The 27949-nt window shown below is 46.5% G+C and overlaps 3 protein-coding genes across 10 annotated transcripts; 1 reads left to right on the top strand and 2 right to left on the bottom strand.

The window, feature by feature from the left end:
- The first annotated feature begins 58 nt into the window (after nucleotides 1-58).
- On the top strand, nucleotides 59-17798 carry rgl1 (ral guanine nucleotide dissociation stimulator-like 1). Of its 5 annotated transcripts, none has more exons than XM_085928918.1 (20): nucleotides 59-171; nucleotides 634-772; nucleotides 1953-2142; nucleotides 11158-11268; nucleotides 12592-12800; nucleotides 12936-12995; nucleotides 13068-13258; nucleotides 13334-13458; nucleotides 13554-13769; nucleotides 13931-14034; nucleotides 14108-14192; nucleotides 14498-14587; nucleotides 14678-14764; nucleotides 15233-15265; nucleotides 15342-15463; nucleotides 15731-15820; nucleotides 16038-16224; nucleotides 16299-16550; nucleotides 16626-16740; nucleotides 16863-17798. In XM_085928918.1, the coding sequence occupies exons 1-20, from the start codon at nucleotides 108-110 to the stop codon at nucleotides 17060-17062; spliced, it is 2670 nt and encodes an 889-aa protein (XP_085785044.1). In that variant the 5' UTR covers nucleotides 59-107; the 3' UTR covers nucleotides 17063-17798. The 5 variants fall into 5 exon arrangements, with proteins under 5 accessions (XP_085785044.1, XP_085785045.1, XP_085785046.1 ...); XM_085928919.1 differs by having other exon boundaries at nucleotides 80-171; nucleotides 670-772; XM_085928920.1 differs by having other exon boundaries at nucleotides 120-140.
- An 849-nt stretch (nucleotides 17799-18647) lies between these two features.
- Nucleotides 18648-22018, bottom strand: abhd17ab (abhydrolase domain containing 17A, depalmitoylase b). 4 transcript variants are annotated; one of them, XR_015068035.1, is made up of 7 exons: nucleotides 21412-22018; nucleotides 20535-20911; nucleotides 20261-20455; nucleotides 19982-20161; nucleotides 19598-19850; nucleotides 19396-19445; nucleotides 18648-19310 (listed from the first exon to the last, which is right to left on the bottom strand). XR_015068035.1 is itself a non-coding variant. In XM_085928972.1 (6 exons), exons 2-5 carry the CDS (start codon nucleotides 20903-20905, stop codon nucleotides 19637-19639), a joined length of 960 nt encoding a protein of 319 aa, XP_085785098.1. In that variant the 5' UTR covers nucleotides 20906-20911; nucleotides 21412-22018; the 3' UTR covers nucleotides 18648-19445; nucleotides 19598-19636. The 4 variants fall into 4 exon arrangements, 2 of the variants coding, with proteins under 2 accessions (XP_085785098.1, XP_085785097.1); XR_015068034.1 differs by having other exon boundaries at nucleotides 19396-19850; XM_085928972.1 differs by having other exon boundaries at nucleotides 18648-19445.
- A 334-nt stretch (nucleotides 22019-22352) lies between these two features.
- Nucleotides 22353-27900, bottom strand: LOC147047555 (AN1-type zinc finger protein 6). Its single transcript, XM_085928992.1, has 6 exons — nucleotides 27713-27900; nucleotides 25871-26071; nucleotides 25582-25696; nucleotides 25368-25501; nucleotides 25189-25293; nucleotides 22353-25100 (listed from the first exon to the last, which is right to left on the bottom strand). The coding sequence occupies exons 2-6, from the start codon at nucleotides 26028-26030 to the stop codon at nucleotides 24952-24954; spliced, it is 663 nt and encodes a 220-aa protein (XP_085785118.1). The 5' UTR covers nucleotides 26031-26071; nucleotides 27713-27900; the 3' UTR covers nucleotides 22353-24951.
- Between the last annotated feature and the right edge of the window lie 49 nt (nucleotides 27901-27949).

Below are 27949 nucleotides of genomic sequence, written 5' to 3'. Positions count from 1 at the left end.
TAATTACGTCACGCAAACCCGGAAGTTAGATACACTTCATCTAGCATGCGCAGAAGTACAAGACAATGGTAAGAATAAGTAAAAATAACATGAAAATGAGCTAAATTATGCTTAATGGAGAAAAGAACTTCCAATTGAAGGTACCCGTCGTACACTCCAGCCTGGAACACAGTTGGGAAATGTTTATTGAAGTCATTTTTCATTTGTGGTCAATTGGGCCCCCCCACATTTGCCCATGCCCTTTTTATTTTTTATAAACAAACGAATTACTACTATAAAACCAGAAATGTACACGTTATGACGACAAAAGACCATTTCACTCGTTTTATAATGTTGTGCTTAAAAATCAATGACTAACAGTCAGATTGATTTAGAAAAAATGCAGGTGTATGTGTTCTTTGCATCTTATAAAAATAGCTGTCATTAATTCACTTTAAATTTTTAACAACCACTCAACACGCTGAAAACATACACACGCGTCAGACATGCTATAATTTCCACCAACAAGCCAGGCTAAACTTCCCCATCGTAATAGTTTCCCTTGAACCTACTTTTAATCTCGTGACAGGGTTTACTGTATAACAATTCCATCTATTACAATTGCTATCATTTTTCCTCATGCTACATTTACAGGTGACGCAAAACTTTCCATGTGCATCCATGTTCCAGCATTCCTCATTGGATGTCAGGAAGTTGAACATCCATCCAGTCATGTTTTCAAAGTGGCACAGGAAGCAGAGGAAGGGGAACACTTCATCCTGGGCATTACTGGGTGAGTTGCTTTTTGTCTTCACTCACACTCTGGGCTATCACATCTCGTTACAGAGGCATTTTAATGATTGATATGCTCCTTAAGAGCTCGTGACTCATTCCTTTTATATGTACACAAATGTATTTTCAGAAGAGATGCTTTGCCTTCAGCTTACCGAGGAATTTTGTCCGATTCAGTCAGTCGTGAGTCACGAGTTGATGCCGCAGCACTGTGCGTGTGTTTGTGTGTGTGTGTGTGTGTGTTGCTGTTACATATGTATGTGTTGACGCCGTGGTTGTTTATTTACTCTTAAAACAAAAGGATGCGCAGTCTGACTTTAGGAAGCAGCTTGAAAAGTGTGGCAAGCACACTGTACAACATTAACTGCTGATTCCACGTGCCAGGGTGCGCAGAGGCTCTGCTCTAATCCGCTGGACAAGCCGAGTTTTACACATGACTTGCCCTAGACTTGATCACACGCGTGCACACGCACGCCCAGCAGAAATGTTACACATTGATCATGTGGGTCATGGTTTGACTTTTGCAAGCTTAGTGTCACTTGTGCTACTGCAGAGATAATAATGATCATTTTTGTGGGCTTAATTGTGTCATTAGAACCCCTAAAATTGATTTAAAAAAAAAAATTCTCTCCACATTCTACAACTTACACAAATTTTAAAATTTACAGTAAACAAAAGATTTTCCCAACAATTATCTTCAGACCGGTATGCAAATTAATTCCCTCGACATAATCATTAATCTTATATACAGTTGAAAAGCCACATTTCGATATCACTTATTTCACCAGGGAACAATTTGACCCAGCTTTGTAAAGGTTGAATTTTTGTCATTCGATTGTGTAAGTGTACTTAATGAATTTCCCCCTGTCAGTGGAAAAAGGAAAATGTGCCTCGATTGTTTTGGATTCGTAGAAGCTCTGGCACAACATCCTGCTGTCTATCTCAGCTTTCCTGTCTTGCAGTTCACGCCAGTGTTTTTTTGCGAAGGCTCCTCCTCCGCTTCCCTCCCCCCCCCCCTCTCTCCTCCCCTCTGACTGGGATGAATGGTGGGGGGAGGAAAAAAGGAGAGACAACAAGAGTTTTAATCACTCACGCGCTCCAGTGGTACTGGCAAGTCCGCTTCTACGAGCAACAGGAGGGCGAGAAAAAAACAAACATTTCTTGTCGTGGACTCCATCCAGGCTGGAGTATGCGCTGGTGTCCGGAGGGCTGAGGCAAATGGTCAGCATGATCTCCCACTACCCGCTGGCCACCATCTTACCCTGGCCGCCACTCGCCGACCTGGATTGCACTCTGCTCCTGGAGGGCGACGGAGGGGTGGCCCTGCAAAGGTACCAGGCCCGCTCCCCGGAAGGAAGCCCGCGACACTGGGTGAGTAGCCGTGAGCTGGACAGCGATAGTACTTTAGATACGGCTATGGCTCGACTGTTTGTGGAGATTCTGGGTTATTCGGGTCCAACTGGGCAAATGGACTCCAAATTTAATCGAGGAGTTCACGGGGGGGGGGGTTGTTGAGCAACCGTGGTGCCAAACAGCTGCCAAACGCCCAATTGTTTAGTCTGCCCTGTTCTGTGTGTTTTCCATCGGAAGCGGTCGCAGGTACTCGCAGTCGAGTTTTAAAACAAGCCGGCAGATGTTGGCCTTGGCTTGTACGCTTTCTGTAGTTGAAGATTAGAAATCTTTTCACACACCAGAACTGGTCATCACATGGCTTTCATTTCCTTCCTCTGTTTGCATCCCAAAAACACAAACCCCACGGTGACCTCGAGTAACTCAACCGGGGAGGAGCGGCGACCTCACGTTGACAGAGAAGACCGAGTCCCCCGTGACTGCAGTCTCTCAGAAATGTGTCACAGGCTAAATCAGAATCGCACGTCAAGGTCTGCGTTTTGTCCGAGGCCGCTCGAAGGCTTTGGCTGACAGGAAATGCCGAGCGGACGCTAATCATATTTAGTCCGAGGCGGCTTTGGATTTGTGCGCTGAAAGGTACAATCGGCGACCTTTGCGACTTTTTTTTTTTTTTTTCTTCCAAGTATGACGTCACTTGTCAGTCGCAGGTCAGCGTATTTGCGGACGGCGCGGATGGTTTGGCCGTGTCGCTCGTCCGACATCCTGGCTCTTTCCGACCATTGTTTGCCGGCCTTGGGGGAGCTTAGGGAACGCTCGCTCTCTGGCTTTGCTGCATCCATCAGCACCTTGTGACTTTTACCGTATCATAACAGCTGGAGGGCAGTAAAAGGGTTTATAAGTATAGCTGGAGGACTCTACTAAAATGATGTAACAATAAACCCTTAAGTGTGTAAATATTGGATATGTAAACTGTCAAACCAGTTGAAAAAGTCAAGAAAAGGCATTTGAAGACCCTGTGACGAGTCTTAAGTGTTACTGGCGTGTTATGAAAGCATGTCAACATAGTTGACGGCGGCCTTGATTACTGTAATCACTGTTCCAAGAGTTCAGGTCAGAAACGATACGAGCGCTGAGGTGTCTCCTGTTATCAACGTGACCGCCGCACTATGCTGTTTTTGCAAAACGGGTCAAAATGCAGAGTTGGCAAAAGGACAGATTGTACTGCATTAGATGCCGTCGAGTTGTTCTGTTGCCAAAGTTTTTTTTTGTTTTCTTTCCGTCCAATCAGATTTCAGCGTCTGTGTGTTGCCATGTCAAGTTAATCTGCCTTTTTATTTTGAATTGTATTTGAAGGCCCAGGTAGCAAGTGCTTGAAGTTCACAGAGTTCACGTGCTGACAAAGAGCTTGAATGAATTCAAAACCTCCTTGTGACAGAAGCGCAAACATCTCAGCGGTTTACCGCGCTCCGTTTTACGACTTTGACCTAACAATGGACTTTTTATCTTCCTGCTCTCTCTTACTTACCGTGGCAGCAATCCAATTAAGCCGCGGGCGGATCCATTAATTAAGCAGGAATTAAAAGTATAATTCATACAGCCGGCGGCTGGATAGTTCAGTGAACTTGAAAAAGTCACCAGCTAGTAAAAAGGGGAAGTGGTAGTCGACGGGGAAAGCAGGCGGAAAGAACGAAGAATTTCCACAATGTGGTCTGTAACCAGAACGTCCGTCCCATTGACAAAACAACACACAGAAAAACAAATGGGAAAGCTGATTGAGCACTCCTCCTTCCTCTTTCTTATTTTATAGAAGAGAGAAGTGCCGCTCGTTCTCGGTGACGTCTCAGTGTTTTCCTTCCCAAACTTGTTTTGATGACTTGACAACACACTTTGAACTGCAAAATGACTTCTCGTTTTTTTTTTTTTACATCCTGTTTCATATTTGTCCATCACGTGCCATCATTCCACAGAAAGAGAATGGTTATTTTTTGTGTGTGTGTGTGTGTGTGTGTGTGTGTGTGTGTGTGTGTGTGTGTGTGTGTGTGTGTGTGTGTGTGTGTGTGTGTGTGTGTAGCAACTTAATGAAAAACGAGTCTGTTGTCCTTAAGAACTGAAATCGATGACCTTGGATCCACTTTATGAACAAAGCTTCTTTTTTACCTTCCAAAACAAGGTCCCTGCCACTCCTTTTATTCAATCAAACACTTAAGATGCTGTTTACGCTCTCAGGCGACCCCCCCCCACGCCATGCGTCGGGTTGTCTGGCCGCCCGGGGCGCCGCGAGGCTCCGTGTTGTTGTCGGCCTAATTAGGTCACATAATGGGACTGGTGTGAAAAGTCAATAAGTGCGCCTATTGTCCCTTGTTGGTCCGTCCATCCGTCCGTCCCTGCGGGAGACGCTTGAGGGAGGACTGGCTGACTCCAAAAAAAAAATGGATCATAGTCATCTAGCTGAGATGTGAAAGGAGATTTAACAGTATTAGCCGGGACGCATGACAGGGATCAAGCTGGCATTGTGATGTGTGTAATTGTGTGTGTTGCGGTTGGTCGTCCAGTTCAAAATATGAGTCACTCACCCAGTCAGCATAACACGGCGGATTTGAACATGTCATTTTTTTTTATTTTTTTTTTTGCATATTCCGGCTCGTGTTGTTCACTTTTCTGCTGCGCGTGTTATGTGCGTCATTCACTCGGTTTCATTTCCTAACACAGCGACAGACTGCGCCAGTTTTTTTTTTTTTTAATAGCTGGCTGTCGTTTGGTGTGAGTTCTCGAGTTAAAATGCACAGTTAGGTGTGACTTTGTTGGGAGCCCACTATGTTTGTGTAGCTTGGTCAAAGGGGGACACCACAAGGGGGCGCAAATTTCCCATTCATGCTCATTTTACCTGTTGCCAGAAGAAAACTATTTCATGCATTTTTTTTTTGGGGGGGGGCAGAATGGACTGCATAAACTATACACAGATTATGTAGAGGATGTGTGTGTTGTTTTTGTTGCACAAGTGACAAGTCGAGGTTTGCGTGGGTCTCTCGACTAACAGATGGGCCTTCTCTTATTAGCGACAGGTCAGACAGACAAGCAACCTGGTCCAGACTGACTCATTCAAGGCTTAGCCTGGCTTAGCTTGGAAGGCGGCTAGGGGGTGGGGTTGTTAAATGTGTGTGTGTGTGTGTGTGTGTCTAAATTCGAGGCCCAACACTTGAAAGTAGAATCAACACACAATCCAAGTCAGGAGGATTATCCCAGTTTTTTCACTACTGACCCCCAAAAGGAAGCTGAGGGGGGGAAAAAAATCTGTTATGAAGATCTATCTCCCGACGTTAAAAAAAAAAAAAAAAAAAAGTGATTTGTCATGATTGAAGTGGTTATGAAATTCCCAAGAAACTTTCCTCCCAGCTGTGTCAGCTGTGATTCTCGTGTGGGACTCGAAAGGGGGGGGGGGGGATTAACCCTCCAAAGTCTGGCCTTTACTGGAAGTGATGTCATCTTTGTGGAATAAGAAAGAAAAAAAAAACAAGAGAGAGGGTGGACAATAGTTGTGAGTGACATAAGAGATGAGCGATGGCGAGGGGCCGCGAGCGAGCCAGCCAGCCTTTCATGTGGTCTGAACAAAAGTTCCGCTTGAACGCAGCTGTGCAAGTGTTTGGCCAGTTGTCACCGCACGTCGACGCGGTCAACCAAGCCTCAGCCTCACAAATCGCAACTCCAGTGGTCTTAGCGCCGCTCATATGGAACAAGTTAAGGAGCCTCGCACTTTCGAGCAGGCTTGATTTCGTTGTTAGGGTTGACCCCCGCAGGGTCACTCGGATTGTTGAAACCGTTACGGTAGCTAGCGCGTTGACGTTTTCAACAGTTTGCGCGTCATCTTTTCATGCTTCACTACTGCTTGATATTGTGATGCTCCTGCTGTGCATTCTTTAGCCACCAGTGGGCAGTATATACTCTCATTAATACACAAAGAAGACTGTCTCTTCAAAGCTTTGTAAGCTGCTGTACAACTAGTTCAGAGGATAAAGAATATATGCCTGTGAGTATTGATTATTTATGTTTGTTTTGTGGCGTCGACTGAAAATGACATCATAGTGCCGAAAACTTAAGCTTGCATTGGCACATATATTTGAAAGAACATCTTTGACTTGACTTCCCTTTGAGGTTTTTCACGACCCCAGTATGCATGCTAGTTCTGTTAGCCTGTCTGTAGCGTTTCGCATTATGTGTTAGCGCGATGCTAACAGACTTTGAAAACAAAACAAAGCTGTGTTGTGACTTAAATGTGTAATTCTCTAAACTTCTGACTCTGCCCTCTACAACCATTGACACAAACCCGCTGCTGGTAAACCAAGGGAGGCTAGAACAAGAATTTTGACAGCAACGGGAATTTTTTTTTCTTCTTCTTCCCATCATGACACACCAACAAAGTGATACCGCGATCTTGTTTACTGCTAAAAGGCAAAGTAGGACTCGTCGGCGCGGGGGCGGATTGATGTAGTCATTTTTCTGACACGAGATTACATCACGCCTTATGACATGAGCCGGTGTGCGTCTTCTCAGGTTCTGCCTGTACCGTGAACTCGACCCCGATTGGAGATAATGTCCCCTTTCAAGTTAATCTCCGACACTTTCCCTGATATACGACCACCGTCTTATCCGGGATGTAAACAGCGCTGGCTGCCCAAAAGTCAACTCTTGCCTCTATTTTATCATCCGTCGCCCCTCCTCCTTCTGCTTTTATGACTTTGTTGGTTGGAGAGGGTCTGGACTCGCCAGTCAGGTATGAGGGAGAGTTGGCAAAAGTACTCACACTTTGTACTAAGATACAAATACTTTGCTAACACACAATGCAAAATACCATTGATGGGGTTACAAATAGATAGCATCTGTGTTAAGTACTTTAATGAAGTATTTGTACTCAGTTAATTCGCAGCACTGGTACGAGGACAGCAGAGTCAGGGGGTTGGAGGCAGGAAGCGGGAGATTTCCTGGAATGTACCACCCCCCCCCCCCCCCCCCCAACATGTGGTGCAATAACAGTACCGGTGACACGCCGCCAATTTTTTTTTGTCTACTGTAGCACCACGTTAACATAAAAGATGAGCGCTTTTAGGAAGTGGAATGATAGCAGGAACCCATTAAAAAACAACGTTGGCCATTTTGGTTTTTTTTTTTTCTTTTTGTTTCTGCTGCGTCATTAGAGAATTTGATGTCAGTGCAAATAGAGAATCACGATGTAGGTGGGGGAACTGTACAATGTTTAGTCACATTGAAAGAACCCCCACATCAGCTCGTCCATCTTGTCGCATTCGTCCTACGCAGCGATGACATCACTGTCTCAAGGGGGGGGGGGGTCTTTGGGGTCGTAACCTTCCCACTGACCCCGCGGGCTTCCCAGCACCGTGTAGACTCGGTCGTAGCGGCTCGGCCTGGGAACTGGAGCGAAGCCAGATGTGAGGGCCGAAAACACAACCGTGCCCTCACCTTCTTACGCGAAGACCTCGTAAGGTTGCGGATGACGGCGCGGTGACGCTTACCATGACGTCGGTGGTTTCGGCAACCACAGAAAATGATGACAAAGCAGTTTTATACTCTACTGAGCGTCGTTGGAGTTTTGACTTTTTTCCTAGTATCACTTTGACTTCTGATTACAATCAAACTTTTTGTCCCCCAATGAAACCGAGGCTTGATTCATATCTTCCCGTTTATTCACATCAGTGGGTCGTTTTTGAGTTGGAGTTTTTGGGATATTAACAGTGGAAGCAGTGTGGGCCGTATTCACACACTCGAGCCCATTCTCCTCTTTGCGCATTGACAATGCACAGCGCCAATGACGCCATGCAACGCCTTCCTTGTATTGTCCCGCGTCGGGAGGCCCCGAGGCAGCAGCTGCTTCCCTCACAAAATGACGTAGCATTTGCATATGTCCCATCCAAAACATTTCGCATCATTCCTTTCTTAATCGTGTATTTTATAGTTGATGCATTGATTAAAGGACACCGCAGATTGTTTACTCTGGTTAGAGTTGCAGCACTAACTCATTGCTTATATTTAATTAAAGGTAAAGACAAGACAAGTACTGACTTTGAAAGGTACAATGTAAAAGTTAAAAACAATTTTTACTGATAATTACAGTTATAAACATCAACACATGAAAATGTGTCCAAATCAGCTTAAATTCTTTACATTGTTTCATGATCTTATTGTTTTTTTCCACAAGTGATATTTTTGTGTGGTGGAATGTTTTTAATTCCTTGAAAAACACTTGTTTGGATTAAGGAAAGCTATGAGCGAAAAAAATTAATCCGCTGGTCATTGTATTGGGTGTTTTACGGTAATGACGGCTGAGGGCGGGGGGGGGAGTCAGGAGCTGCGTGTTCATGTTTTGAGGGCGAAGGAGGAGGCAGCTCATTCAACACAAGAGGCTCGTTCGAGAAGAGCGGAACATTTGGACTTTTCTCCTTTGGACACCAGCACATGTGGTGGAGCTTGAAGGGAAAATAAAAACCGGATAAACAAACAAGAAGCCAAAGTTGAAAGGTTCCATCTTCGTCGTCTCTGATGCTGTCCCCGGACCATGAGAGAAGGACTCGCCATGAAGTTCGCCTGGAAGAGTAAAATGGTAAAAACAACGAGATATAAAAGAGCCATTTGGAAAAAGAGTGCGTTGAAAGAGGTTGAAGTCGGAAGGAGGCGAAGGAAGGGGGGTGGAGGTCGTAAGCTTGGGAAAGTAGAAGGGATAAAGAGGGGGAAGGGGGGGGGGTCTCTCTCTTTCATGTTAGGATTGATTTTGCATTGGTCCCAGACGCAAAACGTTAACTGGACCCCCCCCCCAACTCGTGAAGATGTTTTTTTAAAAACTTTCGTTTCTGGGGCACACACATTAGGAAAGGTTGGAAATGTCTTTTTGTCATTGCTTCAAGGCACAAAAAGCGTCACCACTTGTTATCTTGGCTCTACTATTCACGATTTTTTTTTTTTATGTACTCGTTCGTAAATCAATGCAGCAAACTAGTCCAGGTTTTTTTTTCTTCACGCACATCGACACGTTACTTGTGCTAGTGATGTACCGACAGCTGCTATTAGCACACTGTTGTCAACTAGTGCACAGCTTCACTGCACGAGTAACACGCACTTGTTAGCAGTAGTAACAGTACCGATTGTTATTAATCGTTTTTTCCCCACACTACCAGTCGCACACAAACTTATAAAGCTACTGTTTTGGACAAGTAACACCACTTGGCCTATTTGGCATGCACTAGTAGCTTCTCTATCAAGGATATTGAATGAATGCAGATTTCAGGGCTCTTTTGATAACACTTGTGTATTTGAAAAGAAAAAAAAAAAAGACTTGCTTTTGGTGTCCATGTAAGCCTGACTGACCTGGAGAGATTTGGGAATCAACACACACACACAGTGTGTTTGTGCAGCCAAGCCGGGCCGGGCCTAGTCGGGCTGGGCCGGCCGGACCCCCCGTCTATTGTTTTGGGAGTATGCAGACTGCATGACTCATAGGCTGATCCGTCTTTGCAGCTGGACGTGGAGACGTGTTGCTGACCCGTGAGCTTGGGGGATTGTCCGGCCCGCCGTCCAATTGAGGCTCCCGTCCCAAAGTTGTCGTGTTTACAAAGACGTTTACAGGAGTCGGTGTGTCATTCTGTTTGTTTTATTTTCAATTGGAAATCTAAAAAAAAAAAATTCTGTCTGTTGAAATTACAAAAGCATTTCCAATTGAAAGTGGAAAGAATGAACGATACGCCGTTCATGCGGTGGCGTTGCTACCACTTGACCTTTTCTCGACTCTCATTTGCAAGCGTGTGATCCAAATCTCTGCTGCAAGTGTGTGCGTGCGTGCGTGCGTGCGTGCGTGCGTGCGTGGGTGCGTGCGTGCGTGCGTGCGTGCGTGCGTGTGTGCGTGTGTGTGTGTGTGGACTTGGCCGTCATGCTGCATGCGTGGTGTTCGGTTCTGGCCCGTCTCTTGTCGACGCTTCTGTTTTTGTCTCCACATGTTGATGTGTCAGCAGAATTCACTGCTGGCTTTTAACGCTCCACACTCGCCTTGTTTTTTTTTCTTTTTTTTCTTTTTTAAGTGTGTTGTCATTCGTTCACCTTCCCCCTTGCTAGTTTAATAGCCACTGTTGTGCGGCAGTCACGACAAGCCGCTAGCTCCCTTGCAGTGTGTCAGGTACCCGACCTCCCCAAGGCCTTTCGAACTTCCTACCTTAACAGTCCAAACCGAATAAGAAAGCAATCCCATTTCTACTGACGCGTTCCCGATCAAAGTCCCATGCAGATTTGTCGCATCGGAGCTCATTTGGGAGTCGGCGCACACATTCCCGTCGCGTCCTCGTCAACCTTTTCACGGCTCCCTGAAGGTTGCGCAGCTCCGGCTTCACCTCCGCCGAGACGGGGACACAGTAAAATAGATGGATGGGGAGTTTAAGGGGGGGAGGGAGGAAGAGGGGGGGGACTGGCATGCTGCAGTGTTGGGGGTTGGGAACTTCTTGATGCTGTACAGCACTTGTGTCCTTCTTAATGTACGCGACTTACCTATTTTGCTTCTGGAGCTCAATGACCCATTGAGGAACTCATACCTTGCATTGATTAGAAATTGTAGCAAACTATCTAATTCCACTATAGAAAAAAAGAACAATCCCCATATGTTGACTAGGGAGTGAGCGAATATTTCTGAGCTTAGCCAAAGTCTCTGAGGTCATCCCAGCTTCAGCTAGACATGATAGACCAAGGCCAAGCAATGGTACTTTGGATAAGCGCCATACAGATTTTTGTCATTCCGTCGGCTGCGTCGCTCACTGATAAAGTTAAAATAAATGACGCCCCGTCAAAAAAAATCCCAATGTCAACGTCGCTGAGGTCATCTCCTGCATATGAGCGAGTTCAGTTACTAGCTTGAAGCTACGCTGACCCGCAGCTTTTATCACGTCCCAAATGTCTCGACTTCTTCTTGAACTTTGCTGGCAAGCAAAGAGACTGTGAAGAGAACTCAACCTCTAATGCAGACTTCTTTTTTTTTTTTCTTGGTTGCAGAGCTCGGTGCAAGACTGGGGGGAGGAAGTGGAGGAAGGAGCCATCTACAACGTGACGCTGAAAAGGGTTCAGATTCAACAGGCGGCCAACAAAGGCGCAAGATGGCTGGGGGTACGTCTGCCAATATTTACAGACATCCATTTTGTCGCAACTAACTCAATGTGTTGCTTTTTTTTTTTTACTCTCTTGCTGACAAATCTGCCAAGTCATTCCGAGCGAAGCGGTGGTGGGGGGTCACGGACGGAGACATCCGCTTTCTTCAACTGGTCTCCATTGTTTTGCACGCTGGCGCCTCTCTGCATTGTTGTTTTAACATTTGCGTTATAAATCTCCCACTCTGGACGTCACCTTTGGCAGCAGCTTGCACTGACGCCCCCCCCCCCCCCCCCCCCCTTTCTCGCTCTCTCTCTCTTTTAGCTAAAGCATGTGATTTCCTGACTTTCCCAGCTTGGCAAGCAAACTGCTCCCCCCCTCCCTCTCCCTCTCCTCATCCATCGCACCCTCTCTCTCTCTCCCTTCAGCCCTTTGCAGCAGCAGTTTGATGAAATGCTGTTCTGGCATTAAAAGGCATTAAAGGCTTTTCCTTGAGTTGCGCATATCGCGGCCGTGCACACACAAAAAAAAAAGACACTTCTTGTTTCTTTAACGCTGTTGTTTACTCGGCATTGTGACACGCTCAGCACTTTTTATCGGTAAATCGCCGTGAGCTACCTATGCGGGAGGGATTTGGTTTGGCCGCGCGTCATTTTGAAGCATTAACACCCAGGATTGGATTGAAAAATGTCTCTTTGCATGTTCTTTGTCTCATTAGTGAACTCATAGCATTGATGGTTACAGTGTTGCAACCTCGAAACACAAATGGTGCCTCAACACATGTAGACAGACAAAATGGCTTTGTGACTTTTTGTCCATCTTTTGTATTTCCGTAGTTCTTTGCCATCGCACAAGATCTCGCGCCATTCCTTGATGCCGAGGAAGCGTTTAAAGGGCTCTTTGCTTTGCCAAGTCGTCGCATGTGCGCTGGATATTTCTGCCTATTGAACTCCCGGGCTAGCTCATCGTGACGGATATGTGTTTTTCTTGAGTTGTTATCGGAGGGGAGTGCTCGGGTGGGGGCTTGGAGAAAGAGGAGGAGGGGTCTGTGATTAAAAGCAGATTGGAGCCTTTCCTGCTGTAGTGTGCTAACCTCGCACAGCCCCCCCCTTCCCTTTCTCCTTCCCTCCGTCTTGTCTGTGCCACTTCTTTCCCCTCCCGGTCGCTCTGCAACTCCTCAAGTCACAATAGTAGGACACATCTGGATAAGTGGCGGGGAAAATATAGGTCAAGATTGTTCCTCCCTCTTTCCGTTCCGCCGTATTTGCTTGTCGGTCGCGCTCCCAAAATAAACGACGAGGTGGCCGACACCGAATCATACAAGTTTGTGCGTGTGTTCAGGCCGAGGGCGACCGCTTGCCTCCCGGTCACACGGTCAGCCAATTGGAGACGTGCAAGATCCGAAGTATCCGCGCCGGGACGCTGGAGCGTCTGGTGGAGACGCTGCTGACGGCGTTCGGCGACAACGACCTCACGTACACGTCCATCTTCTTGTCCACCTACCGAGCCTTCGCCAGCACGCAGACGGTACTGCACCTGCTACTGGACAGGTACGTGGCTGCGCTCGGGTTTCGATGTGTCCTTTGAACACGGCAGTTGTTTTGTGCTCACTATCTCAGAGGGGCGCGGAATGTAACCCGAGCGTGCGACCGCTACTTTAATTCACAGTGGTGTTATTGTTGCAGATATGGAAGCGCAGAAGAAAACCAACCAGGTGCCAACAAAAGCAACGGAGCCATCAGAAAGTGAGGGTTTTGTCCACTGGCTATGAACTCTGCGCTCTTTTCACGGGTCTAAAAGCTGTCTGGTCTCCTCAGCGCCTTGGCCTCCATCCTGCGTGCCTGGCTGGACCAGTGTCCCGAAGACTTCCAGGAGCCGCCAGACTACCCCTGCCTGCGCAGGCTGATGGACTACCTGCGCGGGGCTCTGCCCGGCTCCGAGGCCCTGAGACGCGCCGAGGGGCTGCTGGAGCAGCTGCGGGCGCAGGCCAGCCTGGATGAACCTGACGGTAGCCAGACGTTCACTCGATGAAATCGTTTTGGCTTTCTTCAAAATCACCTGACCAGACACGTTTGGTTCTCAGCCGGGTTCCACGCCAATAGTTCCTTTTGCCTCGGCGAGGAGGATGAAGCGGACACGGAGCTCCAGGAGGACTTCTTGTCGTTTGACTCGGACCTGGTGGCGGAGCAGCTGACCTACATGGACGCAGTAAGTGCGAGCAGAGCAAACAGACGCAGAGTTGTGTTTTCAAAGGGAAACAGCTGCGTTCAAGCCATCCTGTTTTCTTCCGGCCGCGCCGCCAGCTGCTGTTCAAAAAAGTTGTCCCCTACCACTGCCTGGGCTCCATTTGGTCCCAGAGGGACAAGAAAGACAACAAGCACAGCGCCCCCACCGTGCGGGCCACCATCACGCAGTTCAACGCCGTGGCCGCCTGCGTGGTCAGCACCGTGCTGAGGCACCGACAGATACGGCCGCACGTCAGAGCCAGGGTCATCCAGCGCTGGATCGACATCGCTCAGGTGGGAACGGGCAAAAGTGTCACACTCAATTCTTGAGGATACCGATACCAAGCACCGATACTAGTAGTACGGATCATTTTAAAAAAAGCCTAAATATCCAATTTTGGGTGATCAGCAATTTAAGTCAGTGTCAAAAAGTTATCCCGGTTGTCTTCTCACAGGAATGCCGGATTCGTAAAGATTTCTCCTCCCTGCGAGCCATCGTGTCGGCCCTGCAGTCCAACCCTCTGTACCGGCTGAAGAGAGCGTGGAACTGCGTGCACAAGTAAGGCGCCGAACGTACACTTACTCGGAATCAAAGAAGGCAAGCGTTAATGTTTTGCTCGTTGGACGGACAGAGACAGCATGCAGACCTTTGAGGAGCTGTCGGACATCTTTTCCGACCACAACAACTACCTGACCAGCAGAGAGCTGCTCATGAGGGTGAGTCCCCCCCCCCCCAACAATTACTATAAATATTTTATTTTAGGCCTTCTCAGTTTATGCGGCATGATTGTCCTCGATAAACAGTTCTTCTTAAATTCCTCCCTCAAGGGACTAATAAAAAGCGTCTTTATGTCTTCATAAAGCCTTTTTGTTTACAGAGCATTCACTTAGCCATCACTCGCCTCTCCCTATAAAGTAGATCCTTTTGCACTTAAAACCGAAACGAGACTCGATGCGGGCATTTTCCTCCGTCGAGAACTTTCCGTGACCGAATCTATTTTGGCCCCCCCCCCCCACCACAGGAGGGTACTTCAAAGTTTGCCAGTCTGGAGAGTTGTGCCAAGGAGCATCAGAAACGCACTCACAAGAGACTCCAGCTGCAGAAGGAAATGGTGAGACAAAGGATGGAAATGACGGCGGGCTAAAACGGGATCTTTTCAAACGGCCGAATTTGATTTCAATGTGTTTTTCTTCCTCCATAGGGAGCCATGCAGGGAACCATACCTTACTTGGGGACCTTTCTGACCGACTTGACCATGCTGGACACAGCACTTCCAGACCTCGTCGAGGTACTCGACTCACTTCACAACACGCTGCGAAAAAACTCGACATAAAATCAAAACAATTACACGTGGTGCCTTTGAAAGAACCGCGTAGGATTGACTCGGAAAGTTAGCTTCGCTGAATGCTAGCAAACAATGCCAAAGATCATTGACAGGCTAAACGTTAGCCATAACGGATCCTGTGGTGTTAGAACTCTTTATGGAACAATATTTGAGGAGCAACACGTGTAGACAGACATAAATTCTTTATCCTCTGCAAAAAAATGGCAGTGTTTGTTTTGTTAAGCGTGAGAGCCGCACGTTTGCACCTCAGATCAGAGCACCGGCCCGCATGATTTTTTTTTTCCGAGAGTGAGGAATTTGCGGTCAGCCGCTTTGCGCGAGCGCTGCGTCGTAACGTTGTTTGCTTAAGCTGACCGCCGGCATGTGACGTACGGGGCGGTCCTGACAGCGAGCTCTTTGTGTCTTCCGCAGGGTGGTCTCATCAACTTTGAGAAGAGGCGAAGGGTAAGCGCCGCCGCCACATCTATGGCGCCGCCTTGTTTGAAAGCGCCGGCGTTGAAGCCATGTTTAACTTTGGCAGGAGTTTGAGGTGATCGCTCAGATCAAGCTGCTGCAGTCGGCCTGTAACAGCTACTGCCTGACTCCGGATCAGGTGTTCCTGCGCTGGTTCAAGAGCCAGAATCAGCTCAGCGAAGAGGAAAGGTAATTGAGAGTTAACACAAGCCTGCTCATGATTTTTAATCTGGCACTCGGCAGATGTTGTTTTCGGACCAGTTGAGCCTTGCTGGAGGTCTTCGCTCCACTGAGCTCTTTTGTGGTAATCTCTTGGAGAACAATGAAAGTGGTGCACAAGGTCACGGCCGAGTGCTCCTATTGTCCACACGCACAATGTCGTATTCTTCTTGTGGCACTTGCGGCTTCATTCAAGTCCCTTGATGACCTTGATGAATTCTGACGTTTCCATCGCAGCTACGCCCTGTCGTGCGAAATCGAAGGCCTCGGCGATAGCAGCCCGACGTTACCCAAGCCAAGAAAAAGTATGGTGAAGAGGCTCAGCCTGTGAGTACATAACGTCGTTTTTTTGTTGCCATTTTCAATACTAGTGTTTTTATTAGTGGTGCGTGGGCTCCCTCTAGTGGCAGGCAAAATAATCCACTGCCTATTAGGACAGTTCAGTTGTATTTATCTACCTTTCAAGTCGAAAACATTCACATTCAATATTTATGAACTGAAGTGTGAATTTTGCTTTGATATAAATTCTGATGTTTTTTTCCAGGTTGTTCCTGGGTGCAGACAGCAGCGCGTCCAGCTCCAGCTCTCCGGTGCGGGAAATGCCGCGATCGCCACCGACCGGCAGCTCTGGGGAGAGCATGGACTCGGTGAGCGTCTCCTCCAGTGACTCCAGCGGCCCCTCAGACAGCGAGGGACTCACCCCCACCCACGGCACAGACCCCCAGAACAAGGTAGACATCGGAATCTTGCTTTGAAAATAGTCCCAAATAAGAATGATTAAAAACGGCTCGACGTGTATCTTCAGCTATCCGAGTCATCATCTTGCACGTCGCTGCATTCCATGGACACGGGCTCATCCACCACCAGCGTTTCCATGACACCCGTGTCCCCCTTGCTTCCGGGACCTCCGTGCAGCCACCGACGCTCCGTGTCCCTCACGCCCTTGTCGCCCTCGTCCCCCGGCCAGACGCCGGCTTACAACACGCAGGCCCAGGACGCCTGCATCATCAGAGTCAGCCTGGAGCAGGGCAACGGGAACCTCTACAAGAGCATACTGGTAAACACCTCGCAGCATGAGGAGAGCATCATCGTAAGCTTACCAGAAATGATGTGATTTATTTTGTTTTGCCAGCTGACAAGTCAAGACAAGACGAGGGCAGTGATTTCCAGAGCCATGGCGAAACACAACATTGAGCAAGAACCTGAAGATGGTTATGAGCTGGTGCAGGTCATCTCTGACGACCGAGGTAGTCATCAGAACGCGTCTCTTTAATCATCATCCTTCATAATCCTCCCCGAGCAAAACATAATTACTTTTTTATCAGGTTCTAACACCCTTGCCCGTCTTGTTTGCTTCTTCCTCCACCAGAGCTGATCATCCCAGACAACGCCAACGTCTTCTACGCCATGAACACGTCGGCCAACTTTGATTTCCTGCTGCGCGTGCGCGGCTCGGCGCCGCGGGCCGGCGTGCCGGTCCAGATGCGCGTGCGCTGCAGCTCCACGCTGCCCCGGACGCACCACCACCGCTCCAGCCTGTCGCTCCGGCTCAGCAAAGTCACACTGTGAACGCAACACTACTCTGGAACGCAAAATGGACCGAGTGCCAAAAAAACATTTGTTCGTATTATATCCTCACGCTAAGCGTTAGTTCCATTCTATTTTTTCACGCTGAGGACCGTGGACTAACTAAAATGGCAGCGCGCCTGACTGCTGTGACCGATGACGCCTGCCTAGAGCAGAGAAGAGGAAACAGCGACCCCCAGTGGCCTCTATGTCTTATGGCAAGTTGTATTTGCACATCAAAAAAAAGGGGCCCTGTCCAAAGCTCCTGAGCGCCAACAACAGTATTCTCATAGCATCAGCATTATTATTGTTAATAATAATAATATTATTAGTATTGTAGAATTTTCTGGGACCTACACCAGTCCTCATGTGAGTAGGGTTGTGTGTGTGCGCTTTTGAATGTGTGAGTATAGTATTGTGTACGTGAGTCATTGAATGAATGCGTGTGTTGGTGTGCGAGCGAGATAGCGAGCCGCATGACGAATGCCCAGCGTGCATTCTGATTGGTTCGCCTGGAGTGCTCTTCTTATTGGGTGTCCCTCCCACGTCGGGTGCAAACGGGACTGTTGCTCTGAACTGAACCAACCCACACAGCGTTGCACTTGTCACTTGGGCCAACATGCCGACGGGATGTGAAAACACAAACGTGTCACTCTTGCTTTTTCTATGTCCATTTTGTGGAACGCCAGTCACGTAGAGGAGGCTTTTAGCTAGGAGTAAAAAAAAAAAAAAAAAAAGTCATGCCTTTCTGAAACCTCCACAGCAGCGCTCAGCAAACTGTGACGGACGTGCCAAGAATATTCCAGGAAAAAAAACAAAAACAAATCATTGCCAGGCCAGGAAAGGTCAAAGATTGGAATCAAATCACATGAGTAAAATGACTAAAGCTCACACTGCAAAGCGCTGCTGTGGAAGATAAATTAACATCAATTAATGACAAGTGCAAATAATCTGTTTTAAAGTTGGACTCGCCTTTGCAGCACTTGGATGCAAAATCATTGCCAAAGATGCCTCCACCTCTACCTGAACAAATAAATTATTCATTATCAATATTAGACGTGTTCTGTTGTCTTCTGTCTTACTCGATGTCAGAACAGTGTCTCATTTATTTTGCAGACTTTGGTGACTTTGACTTTAATAATACTGGATTTAAAGCTCTTACCACTAGGGGCGCCAAGTTGTCAAAGGTTAACAGTAGATAATCAATGTAGTGATGAACTCAGGTGTTGCTCGTGGGATAAGGCAAAAGATTTTAGACCGTTGGTGGCGGGTATGTTGGACGCTTCTGCTGCTCTGCCACCTTATGGATAAATGGTTTTATTCCTCGTTTGGAACTGAAGATGCGAGGATCATCCGAAGAGCCAGAACATCAACGCCCAGGTATGTGCAGCCCTACATTATGTTAAGTTGGATGCGTGCAGTCAACTTTGCGCTTAAAAATGCATTGATCGGCTCTATGGTGTACCTAATTTTACGGTGATGACAAACAATGTACAGATTGTAAACGTATTATTTATATGTAAATATTGAAGGATAAGGTGCAAGGCATTGAGGAAGAAATGTAGCAGAGTGAATCAAGAGACTCCTTCATTAGCTTATTTATTAAACTTCACGTCGGAAAGCAGACACAATAGAATTAAGTTTCTAGCCAAACCAAAAGAATCAAGTTTAGTCAGGTGAATGGATTAGTGAAGAACATAATAACTTTGGTTCATACATAATGAAAGCCTGGAAGAAAAAAAAAAGAATATGTACAAGATATTGCAAACAAATCAAGCAGCACATTCAAAGGGTGGACAAAATGGTGCAGAAATTTCTTCATTCACATTTGCAAATGAAATCAAACAGCGCATCGACTTGAAAAGAGTGAAAACATTTTTTTTTTTTTTTTTTTGGTTTGAATAAGACTCAAAAACAAAAACAGGGCTTTGAGGTAGACCGGTGATTCCCAACCACGATGTGCCACAAAACCATGTTCATCTCTTGATGCCAGTGACGTGTAGTGCCACAATTCAATGCTCTCCCGCTAGATGGCAGTATCAATCTGTTGTCATTCATAATATTGGAGCAGCTTTCAGTAATTTTCTAAGTTGAGATCATCGTTTACTTCCTTTTGTTGTGAAATTTGTGTCTGGTTTTTGTGTTGAGATATTTCTCGTGTAAAATATGCACCTTTGCTCAATAAAGGTTGGGAAGCACTCAAGTAGCTGACCAGACACTTCCATTTGACATCTTCAAAAAACAGGATAACCTGAGCAAGGAAAATATTTGTCATTTTACTAAACAGTTCTTATTTGTTAAAATCCCTTAAAAAAAAAAAGTGTAGACAGTGGTACCTTGACTTACGAGGCTAATTTGTCCCAATTAAACATTGCGTCAAGTTTCCCTATTGAAATAAAAAAAAGAAGTCGTGAGTAGTATGATCATTTTGCATTTGTGTTTTGACAGTCTAGCGGCGCATCTGAAGCGAAAATAAATAAAAAAAATACAAAACTAAATCAATCAATCAATTAACAGCAGGTAAGTCAAGGTACCGACATAGTCCCTTTTGCAGCAGCAGCTGGTAGTGGGGCGGCCTCAGGCGAGCTCGTGTCCGATGAAGCGTCGCAGGCGCTCCAGGTACTGAGAGTAGAGTTCGATGTCGTTGTGCCCCGCCCCCTCCACCCACAGCGGCTCCACGGCCTTGGGGCACAGCTCGAACAGCGTCAGGCCGTGCGAGAAGTCAATCACCTCGTCCTCGGTGCCGTGAATGACCAGCACGGGCGACGTGATTTTGGACACTTTCTCGATGCTGCCGAGACACACGGCGCAGTTTTTTGCGCGTCATGATTTCGTGCTCCGGTTGAATGAACATTATGCTACACCTTCGGCCCATCGTTGTTCATTGCAGAGGATAAAGAATGCGTGTCTGTCGAGACTTACTTGAGGAAGGCGTCGAAGCAATAAGTCTTCTTGGTGTCGGGGAAGGCTACCCTCATGCCCGACGTGAGCGGCGAGTGTAGGACCACGGCGGCGCACTCGTACCGGGACGCCAGGTCCACGGTGGGAACCGTACCGATGCTCTGGCCGTACAGGATGATGCTCTCGGGGTTGACACCGTACCTGAGAGATGAGACCCAACCCGCTCAACTGTCATGTTGGCCATAATGAATAAATGTTTTGGAAATTCCCAATGGCCACTTCTTTGGGTTTGAACGTTACCCGGTGCGAAGGGTCTGCCAGGCGGCGTCGATGTCGGCGTAGAGGTCCTTCTCTGTGGGCTTGCCGGTGCTGACGCCGTAGCCAGAGTAGTCGTAGGAAAAGATGTTGCAGTTGATGCGCGTGCCCAGGCCGATGTAGAAGCTACTCATCTGGCCCAGGTCCACCGCGTTGCCGTGGGAAAACAGCACTGTGAACCTGCCGCACAAAATAACCGTTACAAGAACTGCCACCGTATCAGGCCTGATGAAAACGGCGAGGCTTTGCTTGAACGTGCCTCGAATTAGGAACGCAGCGGATGTACATGCAGCCGATTTTGTTCCCTCGGCTTGACTGAGCGAATGTGACCTCCACGCTGTCCAGCTCCCGCTGTGTGTACTGAAACTCGGCGCGCTCTGTCAGGTGGAGCCGCCATTTTTTCTCAGATGAGGGCGGCGAGGCGCCCTCGGCCACGGAGGCGCCACCGCCGCCTCGAGTGCGCAGGCTGGACGTCCTGCCCGACGCAGACTCGTCCGAGCTCTGCTCCGGATCGGGGATGAAGGCGTACGTGGGCTCCGGCGGCAGAAAGGCCAGCTTGGCGGCGATGCGGCTGGGGCATGGTGGGCAGCAAAAAAGACCGCACAGTTCGCTGACGGAGAGGCCATTCATCCTTCACTGTGGGGAAATATTGTTAGAACGCATCGCCCCTGGCTCAAATCGGAAGAGTTGAACTTTGTGCGTTCTGATTTTGACTTGATTCGGCTCAAATATGCAAGATCAAGAAGCTAGGACAGAAAAGTATTTGTACTAGCTATTTATATCTTCTTGAGTACTTATAACACAAATATTTGTACTTGACTACTTCTAGAGCCCAGCCAATATGGATTTTTAAGGCAAATGCCATTTTCAATAGTTGCCTGAATAAAATTATGATAATCAATTAATAAGAAAATCTACCCATTTTGCCAATTTTAAGAGCTGATTGTGTCTGGTTTATAGGTTGTCCCTTAGGTTATTTCCCACCACTGCCTCTACAATACGTGGTTTAATAAAATATATTAATTAAAAGTAAGCCAAAAGAACTACTGCGTACAAGAAGGAAGTATTTATTGTACCATCTAAAATGAGTTTTAATGAAAGCTGTCTATTTGGCACTTGTGGAAATGTGGACTTACCTGTTCAGTTGAGTCTCTTTGCATAAACTAAATGAAAATAATGCCGCAAACAAGAGACGTCTCCTTCCCGAATTCCCCTTCAGCGACACAAGACGACGTGGAAACAATTATTCACCGCATAAGTTGGACTCAAGTCCTGCTGCTCTCATCCATTTTGTCGAGAACTAAACGAGCTGCTTAAAGGGCTTCCACAATTCAAGAAAGAATTCAAGTTTGGATCAATAAAGCAGCGTAATTTTTAGATCCTTCGTGCCGGTGACGTCACAATGGAGGAGCCCGGATAATGCTGATTTGTTGTCCTCGTGCCAGCTAATGCTAACCGACCTCGGCGCTAAGTAGCAAAAAAAAAAAAGAAAACAATCAACCGGTTTATAACAGACAAAAATATGTTCCCATGGAGACAAATCAAAACAGGCAAAAACGCAGAGTCCAAAGCGTATCTCTGTGTCTTCTTGAATGTCTTTGCAACCCCGGCGTCTCCTCCTGTCTCGGAATTCTGGTTTTTAATCCATGTTCGTTCGTTCGTGCCGTGTTTTGCCAGGTTTGCCGCATCCGGAAATGACAGCTGACCGGATGTGACGTAGAACGATACGCGTGAAACCCACCAAACAGGCTGCGTGGAAAATATGCATTAAAAAAAAAAAATACATGAAGGGGAAAATTAAAATATAAAATTACAGTTCATAAAATAAGTCGTATTTGAATTGTAAATTCATAATTCCATTTTTAATCAACATAATTTAAATGATTCAATATTTGATGTTTATTGTCCTTTTAACTTTTTCAAATGTCTACACTCTAAAGAACTCATTTAAATGAGGCACTTTTAGGGGAAAAAAGTTCTATTTGGGTTGAAAAGATAACATCTGTGAAACTAGGGCACACTTAAGCAGCAGCATCAATGAAAACAAGCACAACTCATTTAAAATAAACTTTGTGATTTATTGTTTTGTACTTGAACAAGTCACACAATCCTAAATCTGTAAAATAAAAAAAAGAAAAGATACCTGGTGGTATTTCTGGAGGGGGGAGAAAGGTGCTCTGGCTGGGGTGCCAAAAAAGGGACAACTAGCACTCTGGGAAAACGCAAGATGATGTCCATTAGTTCAGCTCTTTTCCATCAGGCAAAATAAATGAAGTTATTTTCATGCGTCCTCAGTTCTCACGTTCTGTTATCACTAATTTACGCCGGCTGTGTGATGAAGACATTAAAATACAATTTTAAAGTAAAGAAAAGAGAGTAACAGTTACTGTGCTCAGTCGATATCAGCGCTTAGAATGATTCAGCTATAAACTGTATTGGTTTACATTCAATCAACTCTTTATTTGGGCGGAAAAAAAAAGGAGAAAACATCCACCACAGTTGAAAGCGTTTCCTATATCTTAACTTGGAAGGGGCCCCAAAAAGGAATCTAAATGTGACACTTTTGCTGTCTCCAACAACAGCAGATTGGGCTGGTCCCTCAAATGTTATTTAGTCTAGAAAAACTGCCCCCCCCCAATCAATTCCCCTTTTCCCAATCCCTCCGCTACAAATGGAGTAAAAGCATGGATGGAGGATACTATCACGTGGCCTGTAGGAAATAATTGTTTTGTTTTGTAGAAGAGTGGTAGGATATTATCCGGGAATTGCAAGAGCAGTATTTACATTGGGGGGGGGGGGGGCAGTTGTTAACGGTACCTCCAGTTTGCAGCCATGCATTGTGCTACTGCTGTGTGGCTACAAAAATCTAACATGTATGTTAGGCACCACACATGCATATTATCATGATCTATCTTTCAAGAAGCAGCTTAGGGGAGGGGCTACTTGGTTGTACAAGCACACACGGAGACTATTCACAAATACTTTGGCATATGAGGCCTTGGGGTGAAATCTCCACAAGAAAGCAAAAAAAAAAAAATGCACCGTAACCTTTAGAGCGAATCTTAAAATGGGCATTTTTAGACTTGAATGTTCAATGCCGTAAAGGTCAGTGTATTTTAGATTTGTTTGAAATTCCATTTTTAAAGATCACTAACATTTCATGAGTAGCCTATTTGTAGCTTTTGTTTTTGCCAGCCGGGTCAGTTTTCATTCAGCACGTGTCAGTGGTCTGCTGGTGCTTGGAGCGTCAGGGAGCTTCACGCAGTGCTCACCCAAAAAAAAACCTCAATAATAATAATATCATCCAAGTTGAAAGTGAAATCGACCCCAGACACAGAACAAAACTGAGCAGGCATGCTAAATGCCTCTTTCACACATACTGCATTGAATTTCTTTTCTATTTGGGACAATTTTTCATTTAATCTGTTGATATTTTGTCAAGTTAATAAAACTGATTAAAAAATGCTTTTCCATCTCTATTAAAAAATAGATTTTAAATTGATAGTGCAGAAAACAAATAAAAATTCAGTTAGTTATAGAAAAAATGTATTTTTTTTTTTTCCCGAGTAAAAGCAAATGTTTTATTTTGATTGACAAATTGGAAAATATTTGCTGTTGACAAGCTGAAATTCCAAACAATTAACAGATTATGAAAAATCATCAATTATTTTGATCATGGATTGTTTCACCTCCGGTCCACATCTATGTCTTTCTGTGACTCGTCGACAAAATCGCAGAAAGGCATGGAAGTCGATGTCCTTAAATGTCGACGCGTCACCTGTTGTGAATTTTAAAGAACAGCCCGTTGTACAAAAATAAAGGTGCAGAAGTGTGAAAGAGGCCCAAAGTCGCTTCCATTTCCAAAATCAGTCGCAATTACCTTTTTCTTTGAGCGATACAAACGGCTTTATGCTCTCCCCCCCGCAATACTGTCAAATCAAGATGGAATTTTAAGTTCAAAACTTTTGCGATTTGCCCACACCTGCTGCCAATCCTCCAGCCGACCCACCAAAATGATAAAAAATAAATAGAATGCAATCACACAAGCTAACTACAATATATTAATATAGATCTTTTGAAGTCATACGCTCATTAAAACAGGGAAAAAAAAACATTCAATCACTCAAGTTAAGTCAAGTTACCCCTCATGCACCCGATAGAAGTCAATATATCAAAGAGAGACGCTGCTGGAAATTGCTGACAAAGTCCAAAATGTGGTGATTGAGAAAGTCAGAAAGGGGGGGGGGGGTTGACGGAGAAATTGACATCATATCTAAGAGCGGAGATGCGACTCTGAAGCCCTTTCACCCATCACCAAGTCAGTGGGGATTCCACCTCATGATCCATTCTTTGTTCTTCACCAGGTTGGCATGAGAAATAAAAAGGAAAAATCCCGCACGACCTGCCCACCCCACCGCAGCGCAGCGTGTCCCGGCCCCCGCTGCTCTTCTCCCGCACGCACACTCTCATACAAACACAATCGTACAGAAAACACTCAGTCACTAGTGGAGATGCTAGTAAGGGAGGGAAAGTGTCTGGACAGCGGATGCCAGCGCATCGCCCCGCCTCTCCCCCTGGCTTAAGATCACCATGAACGAATGGAGCCGTGATATCGGGGGTCACCGTTGTTGCCAATTGTCAAGAGAGGCGTGCGCGCCGTCGTCGTCCTCGAGTCTTCATAACTTTTGGATTTTCTCGGCCACCACGATGGGGTTCTCCTTGCGTATGCGGGCAGCGGCGGCGCTCCGGTAATCGTAGGGACAGTCATGCTTGTCGGAGTAACGGTGGATGGCACAAAACAGGTTGCCGCAGCGGCAGTCGAAACCTGAGGCGCGGGAAAAAAAGCACACGGTGAGGCTTTTTCCGTCTATTGCCCCACCAGCGGTGCAAAAAAAAAAAAAGTGCGGTCTTACCGGTGAGGCCAACTTTCTTCCGGCAAGAAAAGCAGCGGTTCTTTTTCTTGTTTTTATCGGGAGTCTGCTCACCGTCAGAGGTCTGCGCGGCTTCTCCTGCTAGCTCTGTCGAAGAACAAAAAGCCAATTGTCATTACTCGGAAGTCCGATTCAATACTTTGGCGCTATCACACGTCCACCTGAGGTGCCGGACGATTCCTCCTCTTCGGCATCGTCGGCATCAACTCGATCTGAATCGACGGCGCCCGAGTCCTGAGAGATGCTCATGGCCGTCATCTGTTGAGTTACTGGACTGGCTGAGCCAGGACTGACGCTGCATGCATGAACACAACACGACGCACAACTTGCAGAGGCATTTTGGTGTCAAATCAACAAAGATGATTGCATTCCTACCTGGATGTTGGTTCGTCAGGTGACGTCCGCGTCGGAGCCTCCGCGCCAGGGACCGGGACTGTGCTCTCTGGAACGACATCACTGGGCCCCGGCATCCCCGACGGCGATGTCGCTGCTGTGCAATGCAAAGGTGGCAGTGGCAGAGCATTTTAAATTCATTTTCTCCTGAAAATATCATTAAAGTGACAGTTAGCCCTTCGGTGGACAAAATTAGCTAAAAGACAGGCTAGTTCTGGCCAGTACGTTTGACACCCCTGCTGTGGGCTGACTCCCAAGGCATTCTTCCTACCTTTCTCCCCGGGAGGACTGGATCTCCCCCCTCCCTGTTGTCTCTGTAGGTGTTCCTTGTAGCAGACCGAGCACATGCCGTTGTTGCGGGGGTTACCGTAGAAACCGCATCCCATCGTGCAAAGCATCGGCACCTGGGTCTGATTGGTCTCCTGAGCCATGCTCCAACAGAGAGGGTGAGGGGGGGTGGGACTGGATCTTCCTGAGAGAGGGCGGCGGGTTGGTCAAGATGCTCAACGTTGAGTGAAGGAATGAGGAGAGTGGGCTGTGGAGTTGTTGAACACAAACATCTCCAAAGTCCACTTGGCTTAGTGTGTGTGTTTGGTTGGGGGTCTCTATATTGTGAAAGTTTCCAATTGGACCCTGTTTACATCGCAAGCCATGCAAATTTGACAACATGTATGCCAGAATGAGGTTTGCACTGCTTATTGACATGCCCTAGCTCACTCACGACACAAGACGCATGTGAACGCTGTTGTGCGGCTGTGCTAGGGGACGTCAAGGGTCCTGTCGCTCACTCCACACGTTCGCACTTATGACCTCGTTTCTCTGTGTCATCCGGGCCCCGTACTTTATCATACAGTTCACTCGAAGCAAGAAAAAAACTAAACCGAACAGCCACTAAGAGTTGCCGAATGGCGTCACCAACACGCAACGAGTTGTGGTGTTTTTTTGGTGTTTTTTTTTGCGGGTAGTCGGCACGTTTTATTTAAGCCGAGAGCAAACTCGAACCTGCCTGAAAATGAGCACGTCGTTGCCTCGCTACAAAGTACGAGGCTTCTGATTCAAACGAATAAAGGGCCGTGAATTAAACAGAACGTAAATCGACTCTAATTGAAAAGTGCAGGGCTCGTATTATCGGCTACTTTCGAACCAAGACGACGACTAAATATTCGCGACTAATTTATTCATTTATCTAGATATAATTCGCTCATCAAGTCCACAATCAGCGAATTTAATGAATCGACAAGTGGTTGTATTATTTGTTTATCGGTAAGTAAAACAGTTGGGATTAGTCCCAAATCTGCTCTCTTATCGGAATTCAACATTAGCCAGTAGAAGTGGCTACAAATGGGTGTGTGTTCGAAACGAAAATGTTATCGTCTTTTTTTTTTTTATCCGTCATGTAAAACTGTTAGAATTCACTTAAAGTGTAAAGTTTGTGCACTCATTTGAACTCAAACGACACAGTTAGTCTGCATGAAGTGTTCGGTATCTGGGAGCTTATGAATCGAGTGCTTTATAAGGAATCATTAATCATATACTGTCTTGTTTTCTTAAAGTAAACGCCTCAAGATGTTTAGATTTCACTGTCTAACCCATTAAAAACGTAAAAATAGCGAGTCAATTCGGGGAAAACTGTTAACGGTGTCGCTTTAGGGCTCTCGAAAACAACACAGCAAAAGCAACACAGCCATTTTTTTAACAGCCTTCTAAAATGAACAGGAAAAAAAAGGTTACAAATAAAATGTGCTTTTTCAAACGAGGCAGTGTGAATGAGCGCTTTCAGTTGAGTCGGGCGAGGAAACAATTGTCGAGCTGTGGGGAACATAGCACAAAGCAAACAAGCCTCGCCAAACAAACAAAAATCTCATTTTCAATCTTATCTGTCACTCGGTGAAGTCTAATCGCGGATAAATGGCGACAGTAAGAAAAACGATCTCAATAAAATCCCCTTGAGTCGAAAATCGAACAAAAGCCGAATGTTAGCCGCTGGCTAGCGTTAGCTTGGATGCTAATGTAAGCGGCCAGATCTCATCAAGGTCCGCGGTTCATATCAAGCAAACAAACGCTCACGCCGAACCAGTACTTTGTTGTGCGGGTCAAGGAGGACTGCGGCTACCTGGGCGTCACGGTACCGGCGGCTGTCGAAGACCTTAGGGTTGAATTTTTGTCGGGAGAAGTTGTGCGCCGAGCGGCCTCCTACGGTAGTGCGCGAGCTCCCGACATTGGAAACGACCAGCATGACGTCATCTCCCAGCAACACAAAAGTAAACCACCGTACACTTCACGGCAAAAACATTCTGCTCCTTGACTAACATTTATTCACATCATAAACATAATACTGAAATCAAAAAGA

This window comes from Syngnathus leptorhynchus, chromosome 13, assembly GCF_054491065.1.
Source record: "Syngnathus leptorhynchus isolate UIUO chromosome 13, UIUO_Slep, whole genome shotgun sequence".
In the NCBI taxonomy this organism is placed as follows: domain Eukaryota; kingdom Metazoa; phylum Chordata; class Actinopteri; order Syngnathiformes; family Syngnathidae; genus Syngnathus; species Syngnathus leptorhynchus.
Note: the sequence above shows the minus strand (reverse complement) of the source record. Positions and strands in the feature narration are given on the sequence as shown.

What these genes read in the sequence shown, in the direction of transcription:
- rgl1 (XM_085928918.1), top strand. Translation starts at nt 108, where the DNA reads ATGCTTAATGGAGAAAAGAACTTCCAATTGAAGGTACCCGTCGTACAC. An exon ending in GCTGGATCGACATCGCTCAG is followed by an intron (nt 13,770 to 13,930) that starts GTGGGAACGGGC and finishes GTCTTCTCACAG; the next exon opens with GAATGCCGGATTCGTAAAGA. An exon ending in GGTCATCTCTGACGACCGAG is followed by an intron (nt 16,741 to 16,862) that starts GTAGTCATCAGA and finishes TTCCTCCACCAG; the next exon opens with AGCTGATCATCCCAGACAAC.
- abhd17ab (XM_085928971.1), bottom strand. Translation starts at nt 20,905, where the DNA reads ATGAATGGCCTCTCCGTCAGCGAACTGTGCGGTCTTTTTTGCTGCCCA. An exon ending in CGCTGCGTTCCTAATTCGAG is followed by an intron (nt 20,456 to 20,534) that starts GCACGTTCAAGC and finishes TTTGTGCGGCAG; the next exon opens with GTTCACAGTGCTGTTTTCCC. An exon ending in TGGCAGACCCTTCGCACCGG is followed by an intron (nt 20,162 to 20,260) that starts GTAACGTTCAAA and finishes CTCATCTCTCAG; the next exon opens with GTACGGTGTCAACCCCGAGA.
- LOC147047555 (XM_085928992.1), bottom strand. Translation starts at nt 26,030, where the DNA reads ATGGCTCAGGAGACCAATCAGACCCAGGTGCCGATGCTTTGCACGATG. An exon ending in CAGTCCTCCCGGGGAGAAAG is followed by an intron (nt 25,697 to 25,870) that starts GTAGGAAGAATG and finishes TGCATTGCACAG; the next exon opens with CAGCGACATCGCCGTCGGGG. An exon ending in GAAGAAAGTTGGCCTCACCG is followed by an intron (nt 25,101 to 25,188) that starts GTAAGACCGCAC and finishes CCCGCGCCTCAG; the next exon opens with GTTTCGACTGCCGCTGCGGC.